The 25,921-nt window shown below is 59.1% G+C and overlaps 1 protein-coding gene across 1 annotated transcript in view; it reads right to left on the bottom strand.

The window, feature by feature from the left end:
- Positions 1 to 24,623, bottom strand: part of CPNE2 (copine 2) — a 52,001-nt gene extending 27,378 nt beyond the window's left edge. Inside the window, exons 1-9 of the mRNA XM_054391251.1 lie at positions 24,456 to 24,623; positions 18,991 to 19,170; positions 17,630 to 17,704; positions 11,875 to 11,946; positions 9,329 to 9,412; positions 5,448 to 5,537; positions 4,863 to 4,961; positions 3,132 to 3,218; positions 1,673 to 1,732 (exon numbers count right to left, since the gene is read on the bottom strand). Of these exons, the coding sequence (XP_054247226.1) occupies positions 1,673 to 1,732; positions 3,132 to 3,218; positions 4,863 to 4,961; positions 5,448 to 5,537; positions 9,329 to 9,412; positions 11,875 to 11,946; positions 17,630 to 17,704; positions 18,991 to 19,170; positions 24,456 to 24,623 (915 nt within the window). The remainder of the gene's footprint in view (positions 1 to 1,672; positions 1,733 to 3,131; positions 3,219 to 4,862; positions 4,962 to 5,447; positions 5,538 to 9,328; positions 9,413 to 11,874; positions 11,947 to 17,629; positions 17,705 to 18,990; positions 19,171 to 24,455) is intronic.
- Positions 24,624 to 25,921: the final 1,298 nt, after the last annotated feature.

The following is a 25,921-nucleotide window of genomic DNA, read 5'->3' as shown; positions in this document are numbered from 1 at the left end:
CCAAGAGCTGTGTGCCACCAAGAAACTTCCTCCTGTTCTCCCCTAGCCACTTTCCCTTTGTGCAGCAGCAGAGCAGCACACACAAAGCTCTCCCAATCCCTCCTGTTCCTATGGCAACTTTTCCTCCTCCTCCTCCTTCTCCTCTCCCCCCCAGCCTGTTTTCAGACAAGACAGCAAAGCACAAACTGAGATGCTGCAGGTAGCTGCAGCTCTCTCCAGAACACTCAGTAGCAAGGGGAAGCCCTCTGATGGCCTCACTCAGGGTCACAGAGTGCTCTGCCAGCTCCTCCTGACAGGCTGTGACCCAGCTTGAAAGAAGGTGGAAATCACAGATGGCATCAGGTGGGAAGGGACCCTCCCAGGGCATCCTGCCCACCCCCCTGCAGGCAGCAGGGACACCTCCAGCTGGAGCAGGCTGCCCAGGGACACAGCCAGGCTGAGCTTGACTGGCTCCAGGGATGGAGCCTCCAGCACCTCCCTGGGCAACCTGTGCCAGTGTCTGCCCAGCCTCCCTGGGCACAACTTCCTCCTGAGCTCCAACCTAACTCTGCCCTGCTCCACTTCCAAACCATTGCCCCTGGGCCTATCCCCACAGCCCCTTCTGAACAGTCCCTCCCCAGCCTGCCTGCAGCTCCCCTGCAGAGCTTCAGCTGCAGCTCTCAGCTCTCCCTGCAGCCTTCTCTTCTGCAGGCTGCACAGCCCCAACTCTCCCAGCCTGGCCCCACAGGGAGGTTCTGCAGCCTCTGCTCATCTCTGTGGCCTCCCCTGGACCCTCTCCAGCAGGTCCCTAGGATGCCAATAAAAATGCATAAAAGCATCCCAGGAGAATCTGAAGCTTCTTAGCTGCTTTCCAAACAAGGAGAGCTTCCAGAAAAAAGCCTGGAGGGTGGTGAAGGCTGCCATGGGGAGAGGAGTTGGTCCTGTTCTGTGATGATTCAGAGACCCCTGGGTTCATGGTTGGGTTGGCTTGGAAGGGACCTCAAAGCTCATCCAGCTCCAAGCCCCTGCCATGGGCAGGGACACCTCCCACCAGCACAGCTTGCTCAAGGCCTCATCCAGCCTGGTCCTGAACACCTCCAGGGAGGGGGCAGCCACAGCCTCCCTGGGCAACCTGTGCCAGTGGCTCCCCACCCTCACTGACAACAATTTCTTCCTCCTCTCCACTCTCACTCTCCCCTCTCCCAGCTCCAAGCCATTGTCCCTCATCCTGGCACTCCCAGCCCTTGTCCCAAGTCCCTCCCCAGCTCTCCTGGAGCCCCTTCAGGTCCTGGAAGGTTGCTCTGAGCTCTCCCTGCAGCCTCCTCTTCTCCAGGGGCTCAGGAGCTGGCACTGCTGGGCACCAGGGAAGGTCCCTGCTGCAGATGCAGCCCCACCAGCATTGACACCTCCCCAGGTGGCCCCCAAAACACAGAGCACCTCCCCCACACCATGGCTGCTGCTCCAACCATCTCAGCAGACCTCAAGCCCATCCTACTCTCTGCAGGCTGTTGCAGGCCCCTGGGCATGGCAGCAATGAGCCCAGCCCCTTGCTGGCTGAGCTGCAGAAGGGGAGAGCTCCTCCTGGCCATGCAAAGCCATCCCAGCTGCTGCCAAGGTTACTGCAGCAGCTCCCTCCCCAGCTGCAAGCATTGCTGTAGGCAGAGTTGGTCCTGCTGGGTGCAGGGCAGCTTACAGTGAACATCAGCTGGCAGCCTCCCAGGATGTAGTCCAGGAAGGAGAAGTCTCTGGTGATCTGCAAGAAAACCCCAGCAGGTGTTTCAGCAACCTGCAGCACTGCAGAGAGGAAAGCAAGCACCTGAGAGGTGTGGGCACTGCCACTCTGGGGCCTGCAGCCAGCTGGCAGAGCAATGGAAAGAACCATTTGGTCTCTCCTGGCAGTCTGTGGGTACTTCAGAAGCAACAGGAGGCCAAGCAAGGAGCCAAGCTGGGCTGGGAGGCCTGGGCAGGGATCCCTCAGAGCTGGAAGGGTTCATCATAGGTGACCTGAAGGGAAGATCCTCTCCTCCTGGCCAAAAGGTTCTCATCCCACCTGCAGGTCTGAGACCTCATTGTTCTCTGCAGCTCCCTGGCCCTGGCCAGGCTGGGTCCATGGCTGAGGGCAGCTGTGTGAGGTTTAACAAAGCCAAGGGCTGGGTCCTGCTCTGGGCTCACAACCACCCCAGGAAGGCTCCAGGCTGGGGGCAGAGTGGCTGGAAAGTGCCCAGCAGAAAAGGCCCTTGGGGGTGCTGGGTGGCAGCAGCTGAAGATGAGCCCAGGGGGTGCCCAGGTGGGCAAGAAGGGCACCAGCAGCCTGGCCTGGAGCAGCAATGGTGTGGGCAGCAGGAGCAGGGCAGGGAGTGTGCCTCTGGAATGGGCACTGGGGAGGGCACAGCTTGAGTGCTGGGGTCAGGTTTGGGCTCCTGACTGCCAGAAGGACACTGAGGAGCTGGAGCAGGTCCAGAGAAGGGCAAGAAAGGTGGGGAAGGGTCTGGAGAAGAGGGCTGGGGAGGAGCAGCTGAGGGAGCTGGGGGGGTTTGGTGTGGAGGAGGCTGAGGGAGACCTCATTGCTCTCTGCAGCTCCTGAGAGGAGGCTGCAGCAAGGTGGGGGTTGGGTTCTGCTCCCCAGTCTCAGGGGACAGAAGGAGAGGAAATGTCCTGAAATTGTGCCAGGGGAGGCTTAGGTTGGAAAGGAGGCAAAATTTCTGTGCTGCAAGAGTGGTGAGGGATTGGCTGGAGGTGGTGGAGGCCCCATGCTGGAGGGGTTGCAGGACCTGTGGCCATGGCACTTGGAGCTTTCCCCACCCTGCTGCTGGCACCTGAAGGGAGAACTTCAGCACCACCTCAGCTCAGAAGGACCTGACCCAGCAGCACCCACCCCTGGCCCTGCAGGAGACCCCAGGCAGCCAGGAGGTGCCCACAGCTGGGGCTTGAAGCAGACACAGCCCACAGCCAGCATCTCCTCCTGCTGCTCTGTCCAGCTGGGTGCAGCTCAGGTGCTGCAAGGGGAGGGAAAGCCCAGCAGAAGGGCAGGCACAGCACAGCAGCTGCTCTGGGCAACACAAGGCCCACTGGAGGCAGCAGGGCTGGAGGCAACTTGGGGCAGCCCTGAGCTTGGCCAGAAGCAGAGGGAAAGGTCCCAGCATGGTACTCACCTTGCAGGACTTGACCATGATGATCCCAGAGTTCTTGTAGTTCCTCTTCTTCCTCTGCTTTTTGGGGTTAATGCACTCCAGCTCCAGCTGCAACAGAGGGGGAGGCAGCAAAGGTGAGAGGGGGGCTGGGCTGGGCTGGGCAGATGCCAGCAGTGGCCACATGCTGTGGGCACCCTCCCTGCATGAAGAGGCTTCCACCAACTGCAGCCAGCTGCTGGGGTCCCATGGGGGGGATGGAGGCACAGGAGCTGCTCCTGCTTCCTAGGGGATTTCATGGGATCACAGAACTGCTTGGGTTGGAGAAGCTCTCAGAGATCATCCAGTCCCACACCAACCCAACCCCACCATGGGCACCAAACCATGGCCCCAAGAGCCATGGCCACAGGGTCTGCAACCCCTCCAGCCATGGGGACTCCACCACCTCCCTGGGCAGCCTCTGCCAGTCCCTCACCACCCTGGAACCACATCTCCAACCTAAGCCTCCCCTGGCACAATTTCAGGCCAGTTCCTTTCATTCTGATCCTAGGGAGCAGAGCCCAACCCCCACCTGGCTGCAGCCTCCTCTCAGGAGCTGGAGAGAGCAATGAGGTCTCCCTCAGCCTCCTCTTCTCCACACCAACCCCCGCAGCTCCCTCAGCTGCTACTCCCCAGCCCTCTTCTCCAGACCCTTCCCCACCTTTCTTGCCCTTCTCTGGACCTGCTCCAGCTCCTCAGTGGCTTCCACCATGCCCAAGGACCTGGCATGTGGCAGCTGAGACACCCAAGCAAGGCTGCAGGAGGCTGGGGGATGCGATGAGGGCAAGCAGCATGGGATGGGTCAGGCAGGTGAATCGTTAGGGCAGGCCACCAACATCCCTCAGAAATCACAGAATCATGGAGGGGGTTGGAAGGGAGCTCAAAGCTCAGCCAGCTCCAAGCCCCTGCCATGGGCAGGGACACCTCCCACCAGCACAGCTTGCTCAGGACCTCATCCAGCCTGGTCCTGAACACGTCCAGGGAGGGGGCAGCCACAGCCTCCCTGAGCAACCTGTGCCAGTGTCTCCCCAGCCTCACTGACAACAATTTCTTCCTCCTCTCCACTCTCAGTCTCCCCTCTGCCAGCTCCAAGCCATTGTCCCTCATCCTGGCACTCCCAGCCCTTGTCCCAAGTCCCTTCCCAGCTCTCCTGGAGCCCCTTCAGGTGCTGGAAGGTTGCTCTGAGCTCTCCCTGCAGCCTCCTCTCCTCCCGGGGCCCAGAGCTGGCACTGCTGGGGACCAGGCAGTCCCTGCTGCAGATGCAGCCCCAGCAGCACCTCACACCTCCCTAGGGGTCCCCAAAAACACACAGCACCTCCCCCACACCATGGCTGCTGCTTCAAACACCTCAGCAGACCTCAGCCTTCAACCAAGGCAGCCTCACCTCTGCCTGGCACAGAGGTTTTAGCTGCACCCGGGGCACCCAGGAGCAGAGCAGGTTGGACTTGGCTGCTTCTTGGCAGTCCTGGATGGTCTGCCCCACAGCCCAGGTGGCTGACAGGTACTCACTGGTCCCCAGGGACCTTCCAGGACCTGCAGCCAGCTGGCAGAGCAAAGGGAAGAACCATTTGGGTTTCTCCTGGCAGCCTGTGGGCACTTCAGAGGTGGCAGGAGGCTTCTTGGCACAGCTGCAGGGTGCAGTGCCAGAGCCCAGCTCCACCTCCAGCCCCAGGGAGCCTCTTGCTTGCCCTTCCCCCACAGCATGGCAGCACTTACTGGAAAGGCATCTTGGGCTTCACACATCCTGGCCACCGAGGTCTGGAACTCCCCAATGAAGTCATGTCCCCCATCACTGTCGTAGTCATAGCAAACCACCTGGGGGAGGGCACAGAGCAGCTCCAGAGGGGGCACAGAGCAGCTCCAGCAGCTCACAGCAGCTCCAGGAGCACAGAGCAGCTGCAGAGGGGGCACAGAGCAGCTCCAGCAGCTCACAGCAGCTCCAGGAGCACAGAGCAGCTGCAGAGGGGGCACAGAGCAGCTCCAGCAGCTCACAGCAGCTCCAGGAGCACAGAGCAGCTGCAGAAGGAGCACAAAGCAGCTCCAGAACCACAAAGCAGCTCCAGAAGGAGCACCAAACAGCTGCAGAAGCAGAGAGGCTTCAGCTGTCCCCTTCCAGCTGAGCTGCTGGTCCCCCCCCCCATCCTGCTGGCCTCTTTTATTTTGTGGGTGCCCCTGGTTTCCTCTGGTTGAGGTTTGTTTCTCTGGGTTGTCCAGATGCTGAGTGGTCAATCCAGAGGCTGAGCACCCTGACACAAGCTGAAGGACCCCTTCCCCCCTCCTCCCCTCCCCCACCCCCATTACCTTGATCATCTTCTCCACTTCCCCATCACACAGGGACACCAAAGGCACAGTGAAAGGCTTCCAGAGGGGGTCCAGTGTGTTCTTGATCACCTGGGGGGGGGAGCAAGGCAAGGGGCAGATGTGGTTCCCACAGGGACAGCTGCAGAGGTGGGGGGACAGTGGCACAGAGCAGGGACACCTCTCCCAGAGTGCCCCTGGAGCAGGTTCTCAGTGGGGCAGAGCAGGCCAGCTGCAGGCAGCCACATTCTGGCCCTCTTCTGCCCCTTGCAGAGGCTGCAGCAGGTCTGAGCTCAGGCAACCAGAGGAGAATTAAGGTTGGAAGAAGACCTCCGAGGTCACCCAGACCAACCTCCCACCCTGCAACACCTCCATGCCCACCAGGCTGTGTCCCAGAGTGCCACAAGCAACTCTTTGCTTGGAACACCTCCAGGCCTGGGGACTCCACCACCTCCCTGGGCAGCCACAACCTTTGTGGCTGGAGAGTTACAGCAGATTCCTTTGAGTCCTCTTGGGTGATTGAAGCTCCTTGAGGCAACAGCAGGGGCAGCCTGGGCACCATGGGCACCACCATGCCCAGGGCACAGCCACAAGCACCAGTTCAAGGCCAGCAGCTACTGTTACAGCATCACAGAATGGATCCAGCTGGAGCAGACCTCCAAGCTCATCCAGCCCAACCCTCAGCCCAGTTTAGGCTCAATCCCAAACCATATCCCTAAGCCCCAGCTCCACAGCTGCTGGAACACCCCCAGGGATGGAGACTGCAGCACTGCCCTGGGCAGCCTCTCCCAATGTCTGAGATCCCTTCCAGGGCAGAAAGATTTCCTGAGATCCAGCCTGGACCTCCCCTGGGCAGCTTGGAACCATCTCCTCTGCTCCTGTCCCTTGCCCCCAAGGAGCAGAGGCTGCTCCCTGCTGACTCCAACCTCCCTTCAGGGAGCTGCAGAGAGCACTGAGGTCTCCCTGCATCAGGAAGAGTGTGGCCAGCAGGGGCAGGGAAGTCATCCTGCCTGGTGCTCAGCGCTGGTTAGGCCACACCTGGAGTGCTGTGTCCAGTTCTGGGCTCCTCAGGTTAAGAAGGAGATTGAGAGGCTGGAAGGTGTCCAGAGAAGGGCAATGAGGCCAGGGAGGGGGCTGGGGCACAAGGCTGGGGAGGGGTCTGAGGCACAGGCTGGGGAGGGGTCTGGGGCACAGGCTGGGGAGGGGTCTGAGGCACAAGGCTGGGGAGGGGTCTGAGGCACAAGGCTGGGGAGGGGCTGGGCACAAGGCTGGGGAGGGGGCTGGAGCACAGCCCTGTGAGGAGAGGCTGAGGGAGCTGGGGGTGTTCAGCCTGGAGAAGAGGAGGCTCAGGGCAGACCTCATTGCTCTCTACAACTCCCTGCAGGGAGGCTGTAGCCAGGTGGGGGTTGGGCTCTGCTCCCAGGCAAGCAGTGACAGAAGGAGAGGACACAGTCTCAAGCTGTGCAGGGGAGGTTTGGGCTGGATGAGAGGAAGAAATTCTTCCCAGGAGGAGAGATTGGCCATTGGGATGTGCTGCCCAGGGAGGTGGTGGAGTCACCATCCCTGGAGGGGTTCTAAAAAGCTTGGCTGTGGCACTGGGAGCCAGGGTTTGGTTGTCAGGAGGGCTTAGGGGTTAGGGGACAGGTTGGGCTTGTTGAGCTCTGAGGTCTTCTCCAGGCTGGCTGATTCTGTGGCTCTGTGAGCCAGGGGGAGCTGGCACAGAGCACCCCGGAGCTCTGCACCCAGAGCAGGAGCAGCTCAGGGAGGCAGAGCTGTGTGGGACCTGCCCAAGGGCACCAGGCAGGCTTCAGCTTGAGCCTGGGGGAGAGCCTGAGCCAGGGGCACAGCTTGGGGCAGGAGCTGTGAACCCCCCCGGGGGTGGGGGGAAGCTGCAGGAGCAGGGGGGAGCCCAGGCAGGCCAGAATGGTGCCCTCAGGCTGGCAGCTGCCCGGTGCCCAGGGTGGGTGGGAAAGGCTGTGGTGCCTCAGCTGCAGGCTGTGAGCACAGCACTCAGCCCTGCCTCCCCAGACACCTCCAGGAATGCCAGCTGGAATGCCAGCAGCAGGCTGGCAGCTGCTAAGACTCCAGCCCCTGAGGCTGCAGGCAGGAGGAATCTGATCTCCTTGGATCCAGCCTCAAAACCCAATGGTGCCCACCTGGCATGGGGCTCCTGCCAGGGCTGGGGGTCACACTCAGGGCAGGGCAGGAGGAGGCTGCTGGAGCACCCAGCACTTGGAAAAAATAGCCTGGAGAGACCTCCCATGGCCATCAAACCATGGCCACAGGGGCTGCAACCCCTCCAGGCATGAGGGCTCCACCACCTCCCTGGGCAGCCTCTGCCAATCCCTCACCACTCTGGCAGCAAAGAAACTTTTCCTCCTCTCCAACCTAAGCCTCCCCTGGCACAGTTTCAGGCCAGTTCCTCTCCTTCTATCCCCTGGGACTCAGGAGAAGTGCCATGGCCACACAGTTTCTGGACACCTCCAGGTCGAGGAACTGAGCAGCAACCCAGAAGGACAATCAGGGTAAAAACCTGCTCCCCATAAACCTGTCCTGCCTTGGGGATGCCAACCATGGCTGGTGCCCAGGCTCACCCCCAATTCCCACAGTTCTCCCAGGAGGAGGGGCAGGAGGACCTTCCAAACCCCCACCTCTGACCTGGGCAGGCTGCAGAGCTGGGGCCAAGCCAAGCTCAGGAAGTCCAACGAGGCCAAGGGCAAGGTCCTGCAGCTGGGGCAGGGCAGTGCCAAGCACAGAGCCAGGCTGGGGGAGGAGTGGCTGAGAGCAGCCTGCAGGAGAAGGCCTTGGGGGGGTCAGGGGGTGACAAAGTGCCCAGGAGCCAGCAGTGGTCCCTGGCAGCCCAGCAGGCAGCTGTGTGCTGAGCTGCATCCAGAGCAGGGAGAGCAGCAGCACAGGGAGGGGATTCTGCCCTCTGCTCTGCTCTGCTCAGAGCCCACCTGCAGCACTGCCTCCAGCTCTGGGGCCCCCAGCACAAGAAGGACCTGGAGCTGCTGGAGAGGGGCCAGAGGAGGCCACAGAGGTGAGCAGAGGCTGCAGAACCTCCCCTGTGGGGCCAGGCTGGGAGAGTTGGGGCTGTGCAGCCTGCAGAAGAGAAGGCTCCAGGGAGACCTCAGAGCAACCTTCCAGGACCTGAAGGGGCTCCAGGAGAGCTGGGGAGGGACTTTGGCCAAGGGCTGGCTGTGCCAGGATGAGGGACAATGGCTTGGAGCTGGGAGAGGGGAGAGTGAGAGTGGAGAGGAGGAAGAAATTGTTGTCAGTGAGGCTGGGGAGACACTGGCACAGATTGCCCAGGGAGGCTGTGGCTGCCCCCTGCCTGGAGATGTTCAGGACCAGGCTGGATGAGGCCCTGAGCAGGCTGTGCTGGTGGGAGGTGTCCCTGCTCATGGCAGGGGCTTGGAGCTGGGTGAGCTTTGAGCTCCCTTCCAACCCAACCCATCCCATGGTGATGATCTCCCTCCATGGGGGCTCTGTGGATGGTTCCTGATCCTTTGCTCATGACATCAGCACTGAGGCTCAGGCTGCCTGAGCAGGACTTGATGGTCTCTGAGGTCCCTTCCCACCCACAACCACTCCATGGATCTATGAATATCCCACAGGAAGGCTTCAGACTGACAAAGCCCTGCCCAGGCTGAGCCTAGAGGTTATCCTGGGGCAGAAGCCCTCCTGCCTCCCTGCTGGGCACAAGGAGCAGTGGGCAGTGCAGGAGGACGTCAAGACCTTGCTGGGCTCAGTCCAGCTGAGGCTGCTAGGCCCCAGCAGATGAAGATGCAGCCTCAAGGTCTGGATCTTGCTGCCCAGTGCTGGGTGAGGCAGTGCCAGGCTGTGCCAGGCAGTGCCAGGGGGGTCTCAGCAGCTGGACTCACCTCTGTTCTGTGCACCAGCATCCACTTCCCATCATCCCCTGGCTTGTAGAACTCCAGGAAGGGGTCTGACTTCCCAAAGAGGTCCTGGGGGGGGAAAAGCAGGAGGGGTTACATACTGCTCTGCCAGCACCTCCTTTGTCCACCCTGCAGGCACTGAGCCAGGGAGGCAAGAAGCTTGCAAAGACCTCCAAGATCAGGGAGCCCAACACTGCCAAGGCCACCACTGAAGCACAGCCCTCAGCACCACACCTGCCTGGCTTGGGAACCCTCTCCAGGCACAAGGACTGCCCTGGGCAGCCTCTTCCAGGGCTTCACAGCCCTTGGGAGGGGAAGAAATTGGTCCTAAACTCCAAGCTAAAGCTCCCCTGGAGCAACCTGAGGCCAATTCGTCCTGACCTATGGCGTGGGGGTGTTTAGAGTAGAGAAGAGGAGGCTGAGGGGTCCAGAGGAGGGTAATGGTGTGGGCAGCAGGAGCAGGGCAGGGATAGTGCCCCTGCAATCGGCACTGGGGAGGGCACAGCTTGAGTGCTGGGTCAGGGTTGGGCTCCTGACTGCCAGAAGGACATTGAGGAGCTGGAGCAGGTCCAGAGAAGGGCAACAAAGGTGGGGAAGGGTCTGGAGAAGAGGGCTGGGGAGGAGCAGCTGAAGGAGCTGGGGGGGTTTGGTGTGGAGAAGAGGAGGCTGAGGGAGACCTCATTGCTCTCTCCAGCTCCTGAGAGGAGGCTGCAGCCAGGTGGGGGTTGGGCTCTGCTCCCCAGTCTCAGGGGATGGAAGGAGAGGAAATGTCCTGAAATTGTGCCAGGGGAGGCTTAGGTTGGAGAGGAGGCAAAATGTCTTTGGTGCAAGAGTGGTGAGGGATTGGCAGAGGCTGCCCAGGGAGGTGCTGGAGGCTCCATCCCTGGAGCCATTCAAGCTCAGCCTGGCTGTGTCCATGGGCAGCCTGCTCCAGCTGGAGCTGTCCCTGCTGCCTGCAGGGGGTTGCATAGGGTTGGGAGAGACCCTCCAAGGGGATCTTGTCCAGCCAAGATGACCTTCAAGGGTCCCTTCCAACATGATGCCATCTGTGGATCTCCTGTCCCTCCACAACCCCTTCTGCCTGGGCACTTGCTGAGCCCTGCTTTGGAAGCTGAGGACCACCCTGCCAATGATGCCAGCTCCAGAGGGAGACTACAGGGAGGAGAGAATCCTGCTCCCATCCATTGCTTAGCAACAGGGCTGGTGGCAGAGGCGCAGCTCTGGCTGCCTGCTAAAGAAAGTCCAGAAGGGCTCCTGGAGCTTTCCTGTGGGTCACAGCCAAAGCCAACCCCAGGCACCACCTGGCTCCATCAGGTCAACCCTTCCACCTCAGCAAAGACAGATCCTGCTGTGTGATCACAGCCTACAGGATGTCAAGGGCTGGAAGGGACCTCTGGAGAGCTTCCAGTCCAAGCTCCTGCCAGAGCAGGACCATGGAATGCAGCACAGGTCACACAGGAACACATCCAGACAGGGCTGGAAAGGCTCCAGAGCAGGAGACTCCACAACCTCTCTGGGCAGCCTGCTCCAGGGCTCTGTCCCCCTCCCAGTGCAGAAGTTCCTCCTCCTGCTGAGGTGGAACCTCCTGTGCTGCAGTTTCCATCCATTGCCTCTTGTGCTATGCCAGGGCACAGTGAGCAGAGGCTGTCCCTGTCCCTTCCTTCCTGCCCCCCAGCCCTCAGCTCTGGATAGACATTGAGCAGATCCCTCTCAGCCTTCTCCTCTGCAGACTCAGCACCCCCAGGGCTCTCAGCCTCTCCTCCCCAGGCAGTGCTGCAGTCCCTTCAGCAGCCTTGGAGCCCTCCCTTGGACTCTCTCCAGCAGATCCCTGTCCCTCTGCAGCTGGGGAGCCCAGAGCTGGATGCAATATTCCAGCTGTGGCCTCCCCAGGGCAGAGCAGAGCAGAGGGGGAGGAGGACCTCCCTGGCCCTGCTGGCCACCCTCTGCTGAATGCCCCCCAGGACCCCCTTGGCCTTCTTGGCCCCCAGGGCACATTGCTGTGCCATGCAGAACTTGCTGCCCAGCAGCACTGCCAGCTCCTTCTCCTTGGGGCTGCTCTCCAGCAGATCCCCTCCCAACCTGTCCTGCTGCAGTTTCTTCTTCCTGCCCAGCTGCAGGACTCTGCTCTCCTCCTTGCTGAGCCTCCTTAGCTTCCTCTCTGCCCAGCTCTCAGTCTCTCCAAGCCTCTGAATGGCCTCACAGCCTTCAGGTGTCTCAGTTTGGTATCTTCAGCAAACTTGCTGAGCAGCCTCTCTCTGTCTGTCTGTCCCCTCCTCAATGGCATTGATGAAGATGTTGAACATAAGCAGATCTGATGTGCTCCCCAAGCAGATCTGATGTGCTCCCCAAGCAGATCTCCACTCCATTTCCAGAGGGCTGAAGGCCAAGGCAGGAGCTCTCAGCACTTCTGAGGCACAGGGTGAAGGAGCATCAGAACTGGCAGGCTCCTCAGGAGATGATTCCAGCACTGGGGTAGCTGACCTGCTGGCTCTAAGCCATGCCAGTCCATGGAACCAGCCCTCCCCACTCACCTTCTTGTCCAGCTTTCTGCCAGCCATGCTCAGGGTGATCACTCTGTTGTCTGACAGCTCCTGGGCAGCTATCTGAAAGGCAAGGCAAGGCTGCACTCAGTGCCAGCACAACAGGAAGGTGATACAGGCATTAGCTCAGGTAGATAAACCTCAGTATTAGACTAGGAACAAGGATGAGGGAAGGGATTAGGTATAAGTATCAGACTAAGGATTAGCAGAGAAATATGTGCAGCAGAAGAGAACAGCAAAATCATTTCACGATCTGACTTTGCAGCTGTCTGAACCTCACCTTGCAGCTGTCTGTCTGAAGCTCACCTTGCAGCTGTCTGTCTGAACCTTGCTATGTTCTCACGTGTCATCTACCATGTGCCAGGCTGGGCACAGCAACAGAAGGAGATGGTCTCAAGTGTGGAAATGATCACCTGAGGAGATGGTCTCAAGGGAGGAAATGATCACCTGAGGAGATGGTCTCAAGGGAGGAAATGATCACCTGAGGAGATGGTCTCAAGGATGGAAATGATCACCTGAGGAGATGGTCTCAAGGGAGGAAATGATCACCTGAGGAGATGGTCTCAAGGATGGAAATGATCACCTGAGGAGATGGTCTCAAGGATGGAAATGATCACCTGAGGAGATGGTCTCAAGGAAGGAAATGATCACCTGAGGAGATGGTCTCAAGGGAGGAAATGATCACCTGAGGAGATGGTCTCAAGTGTGGAAATGATCACCTGAGGAGATGGTCTCAAGGATGGAAATGATCACCTGAGGAGATGGTCTCAAGGGAGGAAATGATCACCTGAGGAGATGGTCTCAAGGGAGGAAATGATCACCTGAGGAGATGGTCTCAAGGGAGGAAATGATCACCTGAGGAGATGGTCTCAAGGGAGGAAATGATCACCTGAGGAGATGGTCTCAAGGATGGAAATGATCACCTGAGGAGATGGTCTCAAGGAGGAAATGATCACCTGAGGAGATGGTCTCAAGGAAGGAAATGATCACCTGAGGAGATGGTCTCAAGGGAGGAAATGATCACCTGAGGAGATGGTCTCAAGGGAGGAAATGATCATCTGAGGAGATGGTCAGATGGATGATCACCAGAGGATGGTCAAGTGGAAATGATCACCTGAGGAGATGGTCTCAAGGATGGAAATGATCACCTGACGAGATGGTCTCAAGGGAGGAAATGATCACCTGAGGAGATGGTCTCAAGGGAGGAAATGATCACCTGAGGATGGTCTCAAGATGGAAATGATCACCTGAGGAGATGGTCTCAAGGGAGGAAATGATCACCTGAGGAGATGGTCTCAAGGGAGGAAATGATCATCTGAGGAGATGGTCTCAAGGATGGAAATGATCACCTGAGGAGATGGTCTCAAGTGTGGAAATGATCACCTGAGGAGATGGTCTCAAGGATGGAAATGATCACCTGACGAGATGGTCTCAAGGGAGGAAATGATCACCTGAGGAGATGGTCTCAAGGGAGGAAATGATCACCTGAGGAGATGGTCTCAAGGATGGAAATGATCACCTGAGGAGATGGTCTCAAGGGAGGAAATGATCACCTGAGGAGATGGTCTCAAGGGAGGAAATGATCACCTGAGGAGATGGTCTCAAGGATGGAAATGATCACCTGAGGAGATGGTCTCAAGGGAGGAAATGATCACCTGAGGAGATGGTCTCAAGTGTGGAAATGATCACCTGAGGAGATGGTCTCAAGTGTGGAAATGATCACCTGAGGAGATGGTCTCAAGGATGGAAATGATCACCTGAGGAGATGGTCTCAAGGGAGGAAATGATCACCTGAGGAGATGGTCTCAAGGATGGAAATGATCACCTGAGGAGATGGTCTCAAGGGAGGAAATGATCACCTGAGGAGATGGTCTCAAGGATGGAAGTGATCACCTGAGGAGATGGTCTCAAGGATGGAAATGATCACCTGAGGAGATGGTCTCAAGTGTGGAAATGATCACCTGAGGAGATGGTCTCAAGGGAGGAAATGATCACCTGAGGAGATGGTCTCAAGGGAGGAAATGATCACCTGAGGAGATGGTCTCAAGGATGGAAATGATCACCTGAGGAGATGGTCTCAAGGGAGGAAATGATCACCTGAGGAGATGGTCTCAAGGATGGAAATGATCACCTGAGGAGATGGTCTCAAGGGAGGAAATGATCACCTGAGGAGATGGTCTCAGGGGAGGAAATGATCACCTGAGGAGATGGTCTCAAGGGAGGAAATGATCACCTGAGGAGATGGCCCCAAGGATGCAAACCATCTCCGAGGAGGTGCCCTGAGGCTGGGCTCCTATTCTGCTCTGCTGAGGAGCAGGCAGGAGCAGAGCTCAGCAGCCTGCAGCTGAAGGCATTTCTCTGAAGCAGAATGCAGAAGGCCTTCAGCTGCCAGGCAGCAGTGGGTTGGTGTAGTCTGGACTGAGCTCTGCTGAGCCTCTTGGGGTGTTGTGAAGGGAACGTTTCCAACCACAATTCCCTTTGTTCCCTTCTGTTCCCTGCTGCTTTCTCAGCCCCCTGGATGTTCTCCTCCAGGCTGTGTCCTGCACAAGCATCTGCTCCCCACCTCTCTCCTCCTCTGCTCCTCCTGGCATAGAATCACAGAACCACAGAGCTGTCAGGGCTGGGAGGGAGCTCAGGATCATCCAGCCCCAACCCCCTGCCATGGGCAGGGACACCTCACACCACAGCAGGTTGCTCACAGCCACCTCCAGCCTGGCTGCAAAAACCTCCAGGCAGGAGGCTTCCACCACCTCCCTGGGCAACCTCTGCCAGGCTCTCACCACCCTCCTGGGCAAGAATTTCTTCCTCACATCCAATCTCAATCTCCCCACTTCTACTTTTGCTCCATCCCCCCCACTCCTATCACTCCCTCACACCCTCCAAAGTCCCTCCCCAGCTTTCTTGGAGCCCCCTTCAGATCCTGCAAGGCCACCAGAAGGTCTCCTGGGAGCCTTCTCCTCTCCAGCCTGCACAACCCCAACTCTCTCAGGCTGTCCTCAGAGCACAGCAGCTCCAGCCCTCTGCTCCTCCTCCTGGCCCTTCTCTGGACACCTTCCAGCCCCTCCAGAGCCTTCCTGGAGCAGAGGCTCCAGAACTGGACACAGCTCCAGGTGTGGTCTCAGCAGCGTGGAGCAGAGGGGCAGAATCCCCTCCCTGCCTCTGCTGCAGCCCCAATGGCTTTAAGAGGCATCTCTGGCTGCAGGAGGTGGCAGCAGCACAGCCAGGGGCAGGGCATGGATGGGCATCCTGCATGGTACTGCTGCCCAGCTGGCTGTCCCCAGGAGGTTGTCGTCCACTGGAGATCAGCAGTGTCACCCCAGCAAGGCTCTCAGGAGGACTGCTGGGAAGCAAGGGCAGGATTGTCTGCAGCAGGAGCAGTCAGAGGGTTCCTGGCCCTCAGCAGAGATGAGGAGGTGGAGATGCAGCTTTTGAATCAGCCTGGGGGGAAGGAGCAGCTCCTGAGATTCCCCTGGCAGGCTGGCATCGGTCCTGGACCCACGGAAGATCCATCCAGCTCAGGTAAACCCTCAGCTTTCCCCTGTCCCACAGGGGTGTGAAGCCAGATGGTGTCTGCCACAAAGCCTGGGCATCTCCCTCCTAGCCCTCAGTGCCCACCCGTGGGCACCAAAACCAGCCTGAGGATGAGGAGCTGGAGGGGAGCAGAATGAAACCTGCCCTGGGATGGTCCCCATCAAGGGAACTGGAGTGGAGCAGAGTGAAACCTGCCCTGGGATTGGATGAGCTTTAAGGTCCCTTCCAACCCATTCTATGGTTCTGTGATTCACCCCTGGGTGATCTCAGCTAAGACAAAGGATCCTGAGGCAAAATGGAAAGGGTTGGGGGTGAGGCTGGCTTAGGCTTTGGATCCAATCTCCTGCTTTAGGACAGGGAGTCCAAAGCAGAGTCTGCTCCTTGGTGTCCACACCCATGCCCCAGCACCCTTCCTGGGCAACCTGTTCCAGTGACTCCTGACCCTCACTGTGCAGAACTTCCTCCTGAGATCTCCACCCAGATCTTCAACTGCAGCTCTGAGGTCTCCCTGCAGCCTTCTCTTCTGCAGGCTGCACAGCCCCAACTCTCCCAGCCTGGCCCCACAGGGGAGGTTCTGCAGCCCTTTGATCATCTCTGTGGCCTCCTCTGGAGCCTCTCCAGCAGCTCCAGGTCCTTCTTGTGCTGGGGGCCCCAGAGCTGGAGGCAGTGCTGCAGGTGGGCTCTGAGCAGAGCAGAGCAGAGGGGAAAGATCCTCTGCAGTTGAAGCTCTGCAGGGGAGCTGCAGGCAGGCTGGGGAGGGACTGTTCAGAAGGGGCTGTGGGGATAGGCCCAGGGGCAATGGTTTGGAAGTGGAGCAGGGCAGAGTTAGGTTGGAGCTCAGGAGGAAGTTGTGCCCAGGGAGGCTGGGCAGACACTGGCACAGGTTGCCCAGGGAGGTGCTGGAGGCTCCATCCCTGGAGCCATTCAGGGTCAGCCTGGCTGTGTCCCTGGGCAGCCTGCTCCAGCTGGAGGTGTCCCTGCTGTCTGCAGGGGGTTGGACAGGATGCCCTGGGAGGGTCCCTTCCATCCTGGCTCAGTGATCTCCCATCCTTTGGATCTCTTCTGGTGAGCTACCCAGGCAGGGGGCAGCCACAGCCTCCCTGGGCAACCTGTGCCAGTCTCTCCCCACCCTCACTGACAACAATTTCTTCCTCCTCTCCATTCTCACTCTCCCCTTTCCCAGCTCCAAGCCGTTGTCCCTCATCCTGGCACTCCCAGCCCTTGTCCCAGGTCCCTCCCCAGCTCTCCTGGAGCCCCTTCAGTACCGGAAAGCTGCTCCGAGGTCTCCCTGGGGTGCAGCCAAATTTGTCTTTTCTTCTTAAAAAACAAACAAACAAAAAACCCAAAACATCTCTGAGGAGATGGAGGTTGGGACGAGCCCTGCAAGCAGGGGTCTGCAGCAGGAGCAGAAGCTGTTGCCGTGAGAGTCGTGGTTGCTACGACACAGCTCTGTCCCCAGCTTACAAAGACACCCAGCGCCGGCAGAGCAGTCGACACCGCTCCCCCTGCTGCTCCGGGGGGATGAGCTGGCAGCTGGAAACAGGCAGCTGGGAAACAGGCAGCTGGAACAAGGTATCTGCAAACAGGCAGCTTCAAACAGGCAGCTGGGAACAGGCAGCTAGCAGCAGATGTTGGCTTTGTACTCCTCACAGAATCCCAGAACACATCCAGCTGCAAGAGAGCTCCAAGCTCATCCAGCCCAACCTCTGACTGCAGGCTCAGCACCAAACCATATCCCTAAGCCCCAGCTCCACAGCTGCTGGAACACCCCCAGGGATGGAGACTGCAGCACTGCCCTGGGCAGCCTTTCCAAATGTCTGAGATCCCTTCCAGGGCAGAAATATTCCCTGAGGTCCAGCCTGGACCTCCCCTGGTGCAGCTTGGAACCATCTCCTCTGCTCCTGTCCCTTGCCCCCAAGGAGCAGAGGCTGCTCCCTGCTCACTCCACCCTCCCATCAGGGAGCTGACAGAGCCATGAGGTCCCCAGCCTGAGGCTTTACTATTCCAGAGCCCAAAGGTGAAGCTCACAGCCTTTGGGCACCAGGCAGGATGGGCCTCACCCCAAAGGTTCTCCAACCAGACCAAAGGAAGTAGGAAAAGTAAAGGGGAAAAGCTTCCTGAGCCCAATGGCAGCTGCAGAACCCTGGGGAGGGTGTCCTGAAGCCCCCCAAGGTGCTGCCCAGGCTGAGGAGGGAAGGTGCAGGAGGAGCCCTACCGTGATCAGCCCCTTGCCCGCTGGCTTGCCGTTGCCCAGCTGCAGGCTCCTGGTTATCCTCTTGCTGGAGACAATCTGGGGGAGCCAAAGAGAAGGAGACATCACTGTACCGAGGGGTGGAGAGCAGAAGCCTTCACAGGCAGCAGAAAAAAAGGCATCACAGACACACAGGAGCATGGAGCAGGCTGGGTTGGAAGGGACCTCCAAGACCACCCTGAGCCAGCCCCCTGCCATGGGCAGGGACACCTCCCACCAGCACCGCTTGCTCAGGGCCTCATCCAGCCTGGCCTGGAACACCTCCAGGCAGGGGGCAGCCACAGCCTCCCTGGGCAACCTGTGCCAGTGTCTCCCCACCCTCACTGACAACAATTCCTTCCTCCTCTCCACTCTCACTCTCCCCTCTCCCAGCTCCAAGCCATTGTCCCTCATCCTGGCACTCCCAGCCCTTGTCCCAGGTCCCTCCCCAACTCTCCTGGAGCCCCTTCAGGTGCTGGAAGATTGCTCTGAGGTCTCCCTGGAGCCTTCTCTTCTGCAGGCTGCACAGCCCCAACTCTCCCAGCCTGGCCCCACAGGGGAGGTTCTGCAGCCTCTGCTCACCTCTGTGGCCTCCTCTGGAGCCTCTCCAGCAGATCCCTGTCCCTCTGCAGCTGGGGAGCCCAGAGCTGGATGCAATATTCCAGCTGTGGCCTCCCCAGGGCAGAGCAGAGCAGAGCAGAGGGGGAGGAGAACCTCCCTGGCCCTGCTGGCCACCCTCTGCTGAATGCCCCCCAGGACCCCCTTGGCCTTCTTGGCCCCCAGGGCACATTGCTGTGCCATGCAGAACTTGCTGCCCAGCAGCACTGCCAGCTCCTTCTCCTTGGGGCTGCTCTCCAGCAGATCCCCTCCCAACCTGTCCTGCTGCAGTTTCTTCTTCCTGCCCAGCTGCAGGACTCTGCTCTCCTCCTTGCTGAGCCTCCTTAGCTTCCTCTCTGCCCAGCTCTCAGTCTCTCCAAGCCTCTGAATGGCCTCACAGCCTTCAGGTGTCTCAGTTTGGTATCTTCAGCAAACTCGCTGAGCAGCCTCTCTCTGTCTGTCTGTCTGTCCCCTCCCCAATGGCACTGATGAAGATGTTGGCCAGGCCCAGCCCCAGCACTGAGCCATTCCATTGGCCTGGCCTGGAAGGACTCAGCAAACTCCCCAGGAGGTAAAGGGAAGTGGCCTTCATCCCACCAGGTGCTCTTTGGCTGATGTCACCTGGGGGGGTCCCTGGGCTGATGTCACCTGGGGGGGGTCCCTGGGCTGATGTCACCTGGGGGGGGTCCCTTCGCTGATGTCACCCGGGGGTCCCTCAGCTGGAGGGGTGCAGGAGCTGAGGGCCTCACCATGCCCAGGGTGCAGGAGAACTCCCCCAGGAAGTCATGCTCATAGAGCTGAGTGCTGGACTTGTCCTGGTCAAAGAGGGCAAACTTCAGCCTCTGCACCTCCTCAAAGTGGTAGTCGATGATGAACTTCTTGGCAAAGGCTGGGTTGAGGTTGTTCACAGCTGTCTCTGTCCTGTCCAGCTGCAAAGAGAGGAGGTCACTGTAGGGACAGCAGCTTTGTCCCTGCCTTAGCCCTTCTCTGGCTTCAGCCAGAGCTACCCAGAGCCCCTGCAACAGTCAGCAGAGTCAGCACAGCAGGAGCTCAGCACAGCTCCCCCTCCAGCCCCCAGCATCTCCTCTGCACCCCACAAGGTGCCCACAGCCAGGGCAGCAGCACCCTGCCAGCCAAGGCTCTCTGCAGCCTCAAGGCTCACTGAAGCTTCTTGCAGGAGCTGAAGCTCTCCCCCCACGCCTCTGCTCCTCAGCCAGAGCCACCCAGCTGCAAGTCAGAGACTCACAGAATGGGGCTGGGTTGGAAGGGACCTCACAGCTCATCCAGTGCCAGCCCCCTGCCATGGGCTCCCACCCATGGGACACCTCCCACCAGCTCAAGGCCTCCTCCAAGCTGGCCTTGAACAGCTAAACAGCAAGGAGAAGCAAAGCAAGACAAGAAAGATGTCAGGAGCCAGAGGAGCAACCCTCCAGCAGTGCCCTCCAGCACCTCAAACATTCCTGGAGGTTCTTCTTCCTTAACTTACCATGGGAAAAAAAAAAAAACAAAGAAAACCTCAGCACAGGCCACTGGAAGAAATTGTTGGCAGTGAGGCTGGGGAGACACTGGCACAGGTTGCCCAGGGAGGCACCTCCTGCCTGGAGGTGTTCAGGACCAGGCAGGATGAGGCCCTGAGCATCCTGTGCTGGTGGGAGGTGTCCCTGCCCATGGCAGGGGGTGGCAGTTTAGGCTGGGCGCCCTCTGCCACTGCTGCATGAGATACACCTCTGGTGTCCTGGGTGCCCACCCACTAGGGGTGGACACAGGAAACGACGTATTTCTACCCATAAATCCTGCACCCTATAAGGCCATCTGCAGAGTCATTCTCTTTCTCTTTCTTCCCTCTCTGCTCCCATGGGAGATGTCCTCTCTTATCGGGTAATGCCGGGGGAGTATCCTCAAGGCCTCTTAGGCCTGACTAGGCCTAATGCCAGGAGGAGAATGGAGGGGGGGCAGTCTCAGACCTGGCCAGCCTGAGACTTGCCTAGCAGTGGGAGGGGGGGGGAAGGAAGAGCCCTGAGGGATTGGGTAGACCCTCAGGTGGGAGAAGGGAAGGATTGGGAAACCTCTGGGTACTATGTAAGGGACTCTGTATGCTTTAGGATGTTCTTTGCCACTATGCTGTGTAGTTTTTTTTTCTGTATTTTCACCAATCACTTTTCCATTTAAACTTTCCATCACTCTCCAATCCGTTTGCGTGTGTCATTCTTCTGTCTCTTTCGGGGCAAGAGAGGATCTGGCTGGCCTCAAACCAGCACACAGGGGTTGGAGCTGGCTGAGCTTTGAGCTCCCTTCCCCACCCTCACTGACAACAATTTCTTCCTCCTCTCCACTCTCATCTCCCCTCTCCCAGCCCCAGCCCATTCTCCCTCCTCCTGGCACTAACAGCCCTTGCTCAGAGGGAAACTGAGTCAGGAGCTGGGGGGAGGTGGCAGAGGAGCCTGCAGCGCTCTGTGCTTTGGCACTGGGCTGTGGCTCTGCACTTGGCAAGGCTCATCCCAAGCTCCTGAGGGGAAAAGATGGAGCTCAGGCTGTCCCCACCCACGGCTGGGAGAGGACCCAGGCTGGCTGCAGATGAACATCTACCCCCCTGGGGTGCTTGGGAAGAGCTCCTCCCTGGCAGCTCCTGGTGGCTATGAGACCTGGCAGTGCCCCAGGCACAGCTCCTTGGCCTCCAGAGAAACTCCTTTGCAAGGCAGAAGCTGAAGGAGGTCCCTGGCTTGGCCTTTTGAAGCCTTCCTGTAGGATATGCAGAGATTCATGGATCCATGGAATGGGTTGGGTTGGAGGGGACCTCAAAGCTCACCCTCAAGGATCCATGGAATGGGTTGGATTGGAAGGGACCTCAAAGCTCATCCTCATGGATCCATGGAATGGGTTGGAAGGGACCTCAAAGCTCATCCTCATGGATCCATGAATCCCTGGCATGTGGAGATGCTCAGTTCTCCAGGACTGGGAGATGGTATCCCAGGGGACTCAGAGCAGCACAAAGGCAGCAGCATGGCTGAGCCATGGCTCTGCTTTGGGCACCACAGGCCAGGGCTGCCCTGGCATCATTGGGCACAACCTTTAACCACCTCCCAGCTTCATGTCACCTCTGGGCCTGTGGTTGATTGTCCCTCCCTCCCCAGCCAATCCAAGGCTGCTTCACACAGATTTGGTCACTCCTCCTGAGCTCAGCAAGACAGAAATGATGGCATTTGGGCACAGGGGGGGCAGCTCAAGAGGAGAGCCAGTAGAAAGCTGTTGGCAGCAGTGCAGCCCTGGAACCCAGCTCAGAAACTGGCACCCCCACAGCTGCCACTGCTCCTGGAGCAGGACACCCTCCACCCACAGCAGGTCTGAGAGCTGGGACATGGTGAGGAGGGCACAGGGACAGTGTTCTACCCTGCTGAGGCTCTGCTTTGCCCACCCATGCCCTGCACTGCAGCTCTGGTGTTAAGCCAAAACCAGGTCCAGCCATGCCTGGGTGCTGGAGGATCTTGGCCCTGGCAGCAGTGGGCAGGCTCCCTGGCACGTGGGCACAGCATGGCCTGTGCCAGCTCACAGGGTCATGCTGTAATGGCCATGGGGGTGCTGGGCTGATGGTTGGACTCAAGGATCTTGGAGAGCTTCTCCAAGCCAAGCAACTCTGGGATTGACACAACAGACAAGCTCCTGACCTGCTCCTCAGGGCTGCCAGGCAGTGCCCAGGGTGCCAACCAGAGAAAAGATGAAGGAGAGAAGGAGGGAAGGAGAGGAGGAGGGAAGGAGAGGAGGAGGGAAGGAGAGGAGGAGGGAAGGAGAGGAGGAGGGAAGGAGAGGAGGAGGGAAGGAGAGGAGGAGGGAAGGAGAGGAGGAGGGAAGGAGAGGAGGAGGGAAGGAGAGGAGGAGGGAAGGAGAGGAGGAGGGAAGGAGAGGAGGAGGGAAGGAGAGGAGGAGGGAAGGAGAGGAGGAGGGAAGGAGAGGAGGAGGGAAGGAGAGGAGGAGGGAAGGAGAGGAGGAGGGAAGGAGAGGAGGAGGGAAGGAGAGGAGGAGGGAAGGAGAGGAGGAGGGAAGGAGAGGAGGAGGGAAGGAGAGGAGGAGGGAAGGAGAGGAGGAGGGAAGAGAAAAGAAACCCCAAGACACAACCACCAGAACAGCCTCACAGAGTTGTGCTGAGGAGGAAGGTCTGGAATCAGAGCTGCTGGACTGAGACATTGCTGACAGAAGGAGAAACCCCTGAGCAGAGCAATCAGGGCAGAACTGACAGCTCCCCAGGCTCCCTCATCATCCCCAGGCTGCTCAGCAAAGTCCACTGGAGAGCAGGTTGGGTTGGAAAAGGCCTCCAGCATCATCCAGTCCAGCCAGCAAGCCAGCACCACCACCAGCACCATCAAACCTGCAGCTAAATTTGTCCAGGATAAGGGCGTTGGGTTGGGCACCTCCCTGGCATCAGCTCCTTTGATAACAGCAACTTAGGTGGAGTCCTACCACAAGGTAAGGAGTCCCTGGGCTGCTCAGCCACCAAAGGCTTCCTGGGGGGCTTCCTGGGGATGATGGAATCAGAGAATCAGAGACTGGTTTGGGTTGGAGAAGCTCTCTGAGATCATCCAGTCCCACACCAACCCAACCCCACCATGGGCACCAAACCATGGCCCCAAGGGCCATGGCCACAGGGTCTGCAACCCCTCCAGCCATGGGGACTCCACGACCTCCCTGGGCAGCCTCTGCCAATCCCTCACCACTCTTCAACCACATCTCCAACCTAAGCCTCCCCTGGCACAATTTCAGGACATTTCCTCTCCTTCCATCCCCTGAGACTGGGGAGCAGAGCCCAACCCCCACCTGGCTGCAGCCTCCTCTCAGGAGCTGGAGAGAGCAATGAGGTCTCCCTCAGCCTCCTCTTCTCCACACCAACCCCCCCAGCTCCCTCAGCTGCTCCTCCCCAGCCCTCTTCTCCAGACCCTTCCTCTAGAAGGAAGGATCTAGAGATCAAGCAGCAAGAAAGAGGTCCCCAGGAAATTAGACAATTTTTGGTTGCTTTCCAGGATTCTTCCCAAGGAGGGTGGTGAGAGCCTGGCAGAGGTTGCCCAGGGAGGTGGTGGAAGCCTCCTGCCTGGAGGTTTTGGCAGCCAGGCTGGAGGTGGCTGTGAGCAACCTGCTGTGGTGTGAGGTGTCCCTGCCCATGGCAGGGGGTTGGAGCTGGCTGAGCCTTGAGCTTCCTTCCAACCCTGACAGCTCTGTGACTGTGACTCCACTGCCCACACCATGAGCCCTCTGCTCTCCTCCTCTGTCCCTACAGGAATTACCTTCCTCACCTGTGAGGTGCCAGCTGCTGAGCCCCAGCAGTTCCCTCTCATGTTACCAAACTCAGCAGCTGGAGCTCACACTCAGGAGATGTGGTGAGGAGGAAGGACCAAGGTCTGCAAAGAGCTCCTGCAGGATCTTCCAACCAGCTGCTGCTGGCTGCCTGCAGCTGCCCTGACCCAACCTCCCCCACCACCAGCTTACAGAACCTAGAGAAGGGGCTGGGGCCACTTTGAAGGTGGCAAGATCCTTTGATGCCCTCTAGGTGCCTTGCCAGGGGTTGGCATTTTTGAGGTCCAAGCTCACCCCCAGCACCAGGCAGGAAGCACCAACAGGGAAAGGACCAACCCACAGAGCAAGGAACAGCATGGCATGGGGCATGGATAGAGCCTTGGGAGGACCACAGGAGCTTCCACCTCTGCTCACAGAGGGGTGAGGAGCAGCCTTGTGGAGGAGCACAGAGGGAGAAGACATAGGAGAACCAAACCATACAATGAAGACAATGAACACCATGGCATGGGGCATGCACAACACATTGGGAGGACCACAGGAGCTTCCACCTCTGCTCAGAAGGGTGAGGAGCAGCCTGGTGGTGGAGCACAGACAGAGGAGACACCAGAGGACCAAACCATACAATGAACACAATGAAGACAAGGAACACCATGGCGTGGGGCATGGACAGAACATTGGGAGGTCCACAGGAGCTTCCACTTCTGCTCACAGAGGGGTGAGGAGCAGCCTTGGAGCACAGAGGGAGGAGACACCAGAGGACCAAACCATACAATGAAAACCATGACATGGGGCATGCACAGAGCATTAGGAGTACCACAGGAGCTTCCACCTCTGCTCAGAGAGGGATAAGGAGCAGCCTTGTGGTGGAGCACAGAGGAGCCACAGGCACAGGCAAACCACAGGAGGAGGAAATCCACCCAGCTCCAGGCCTTACCTCCAGCCACTTCCCATCGACTTCCATGAAGAGGACACAGAAGGGATCTGATTTGGAGGTGACATCTCTGTCCAGGAGGTTTTGGCCACAGATGGAGAGCTCCACCTTGCAGACACAGCACTGGGAGCCGAGGGGCGCCGCCGGCAGGGCACTCTCCGTGTACGCCATGGGCTCCAGCTGCTCCTCCAGGCACTCTTGGGGGAACAGGAGGGTGAGAGAGAAACCTCAGTGCCATCCACCAGGAACGCACAAAATGCTCTGGCAAGTGCCACCAGGCTGGGCCACCTCCAGCCCCTCAGGCTCTAAGGGAGGCTCAGGGTGTTCTGAAGCCTCCTTGGCACCAAAGCATCTTCCCAGCCCAGGTACCACCATCCCCAGGTGGAGAGAGTCACAGAGCTGCCAGGGCTGGGAGGGAGCTCAAGGCTCAGCCAGCTCCAACCCCCCTGCCATGGGCAGGGACACCTCACACCACAGCAGGTTGCTCACAGCCACCTCCAGCCTGGCTGCCAAAACCTCCAGGCAGGAGGCTTCCACCACCTCCCTGGGCAACCTCTGCCAGGCTCTCACCACCCTCCTGGGCAAGAATTTCTTCCTCACATCCAATCTCAATCTCCCCACTTCTACTTTTGCTCCATCCCCCCCACTCCTATCCCTCCCTCACACCCTCCAAAGTCCCTCCCCAGCTTTCTTGGAGCCCCCTTCAGATCCTGCAAGGCCACCAGAAGGTCTCCTAGGAGCCTTCTCCTCTCCAGCCTGCACAACCCCAACTCTCTCAGGCTGTCCTCAGAGCAGAGCAGCTCCAGCCCTCTGCTCCTCCTCCTGGCCCTTCTCTGGACACCTTCCAGCCCCTCCAGAGCCTTCCTGTGATAAATACATCCTGGGGGGGGGGGGGGCCAACAGAGAACCTCCAAGCTGCCTTGGGTTTGCTCCACAAAGTAATAGATTTTCAGAGGGAGGTGGAGTGGAGGCTCCACAGCATCCTGTGCCAGTGTGCTGGGGGCCCTTGGTGGGCAGGAACCACACTCCCACATCAGCCTGGGGCACAGCAACTGCTCCCTGGCTGCCTCCTCCCAAGCCGTGCACCATGGACCTAAGTCAGGAGAGCCAAGCTTGAGCTCCGCCCCAGCCCTGCTGCCCACACCATTGCTGCTCCAGCCCAGGCTGCTGGTGCCCTTCTTGCCCACCTGGGCACCCCCTGGGCTCATCTTCAGCTGTTGCCACCCAGCACCCCCAAGGGCCTTTTCTGCTGGGCACTTTCCAGCCACTCTGTCCCCAGCCTGGAGCCTTCCTGGGGTGGTTGTGAGCCCAGAGCAGGACCCAGCCCTTGGCTTTGTTAAACCTCACACAGCTGCCCTCAGCCATGGACCCAGCCTGGCCAGGGCTCTCTGCAGAGCCTCCCAAGCTCCCACCACCAGCCCTCTGTGGCTTGTGGGGAGTGAGCTCTTCTCAGCAGCTGCTTCAGGACC

This window comes from Indicator indicator, chromosome 22 (assembly GCF_027791375.1).
Source record: "Indicator indicator isolate 239-I01 chromosome 22, UM_Iind_1.1, whole genome shotgun sequence".
Classification (NCBI taxonomy): Eukaryota; Metazoa; Chordata; class Aves; order Piciformes; family Indicatoridae; genus Indicator; species Indicator indicator.
The sequence above is the reverse complement of the archived record's forward strand: the minus strand, read 5'-3'. Positions and strand labels throughout refer to the sequence as shown.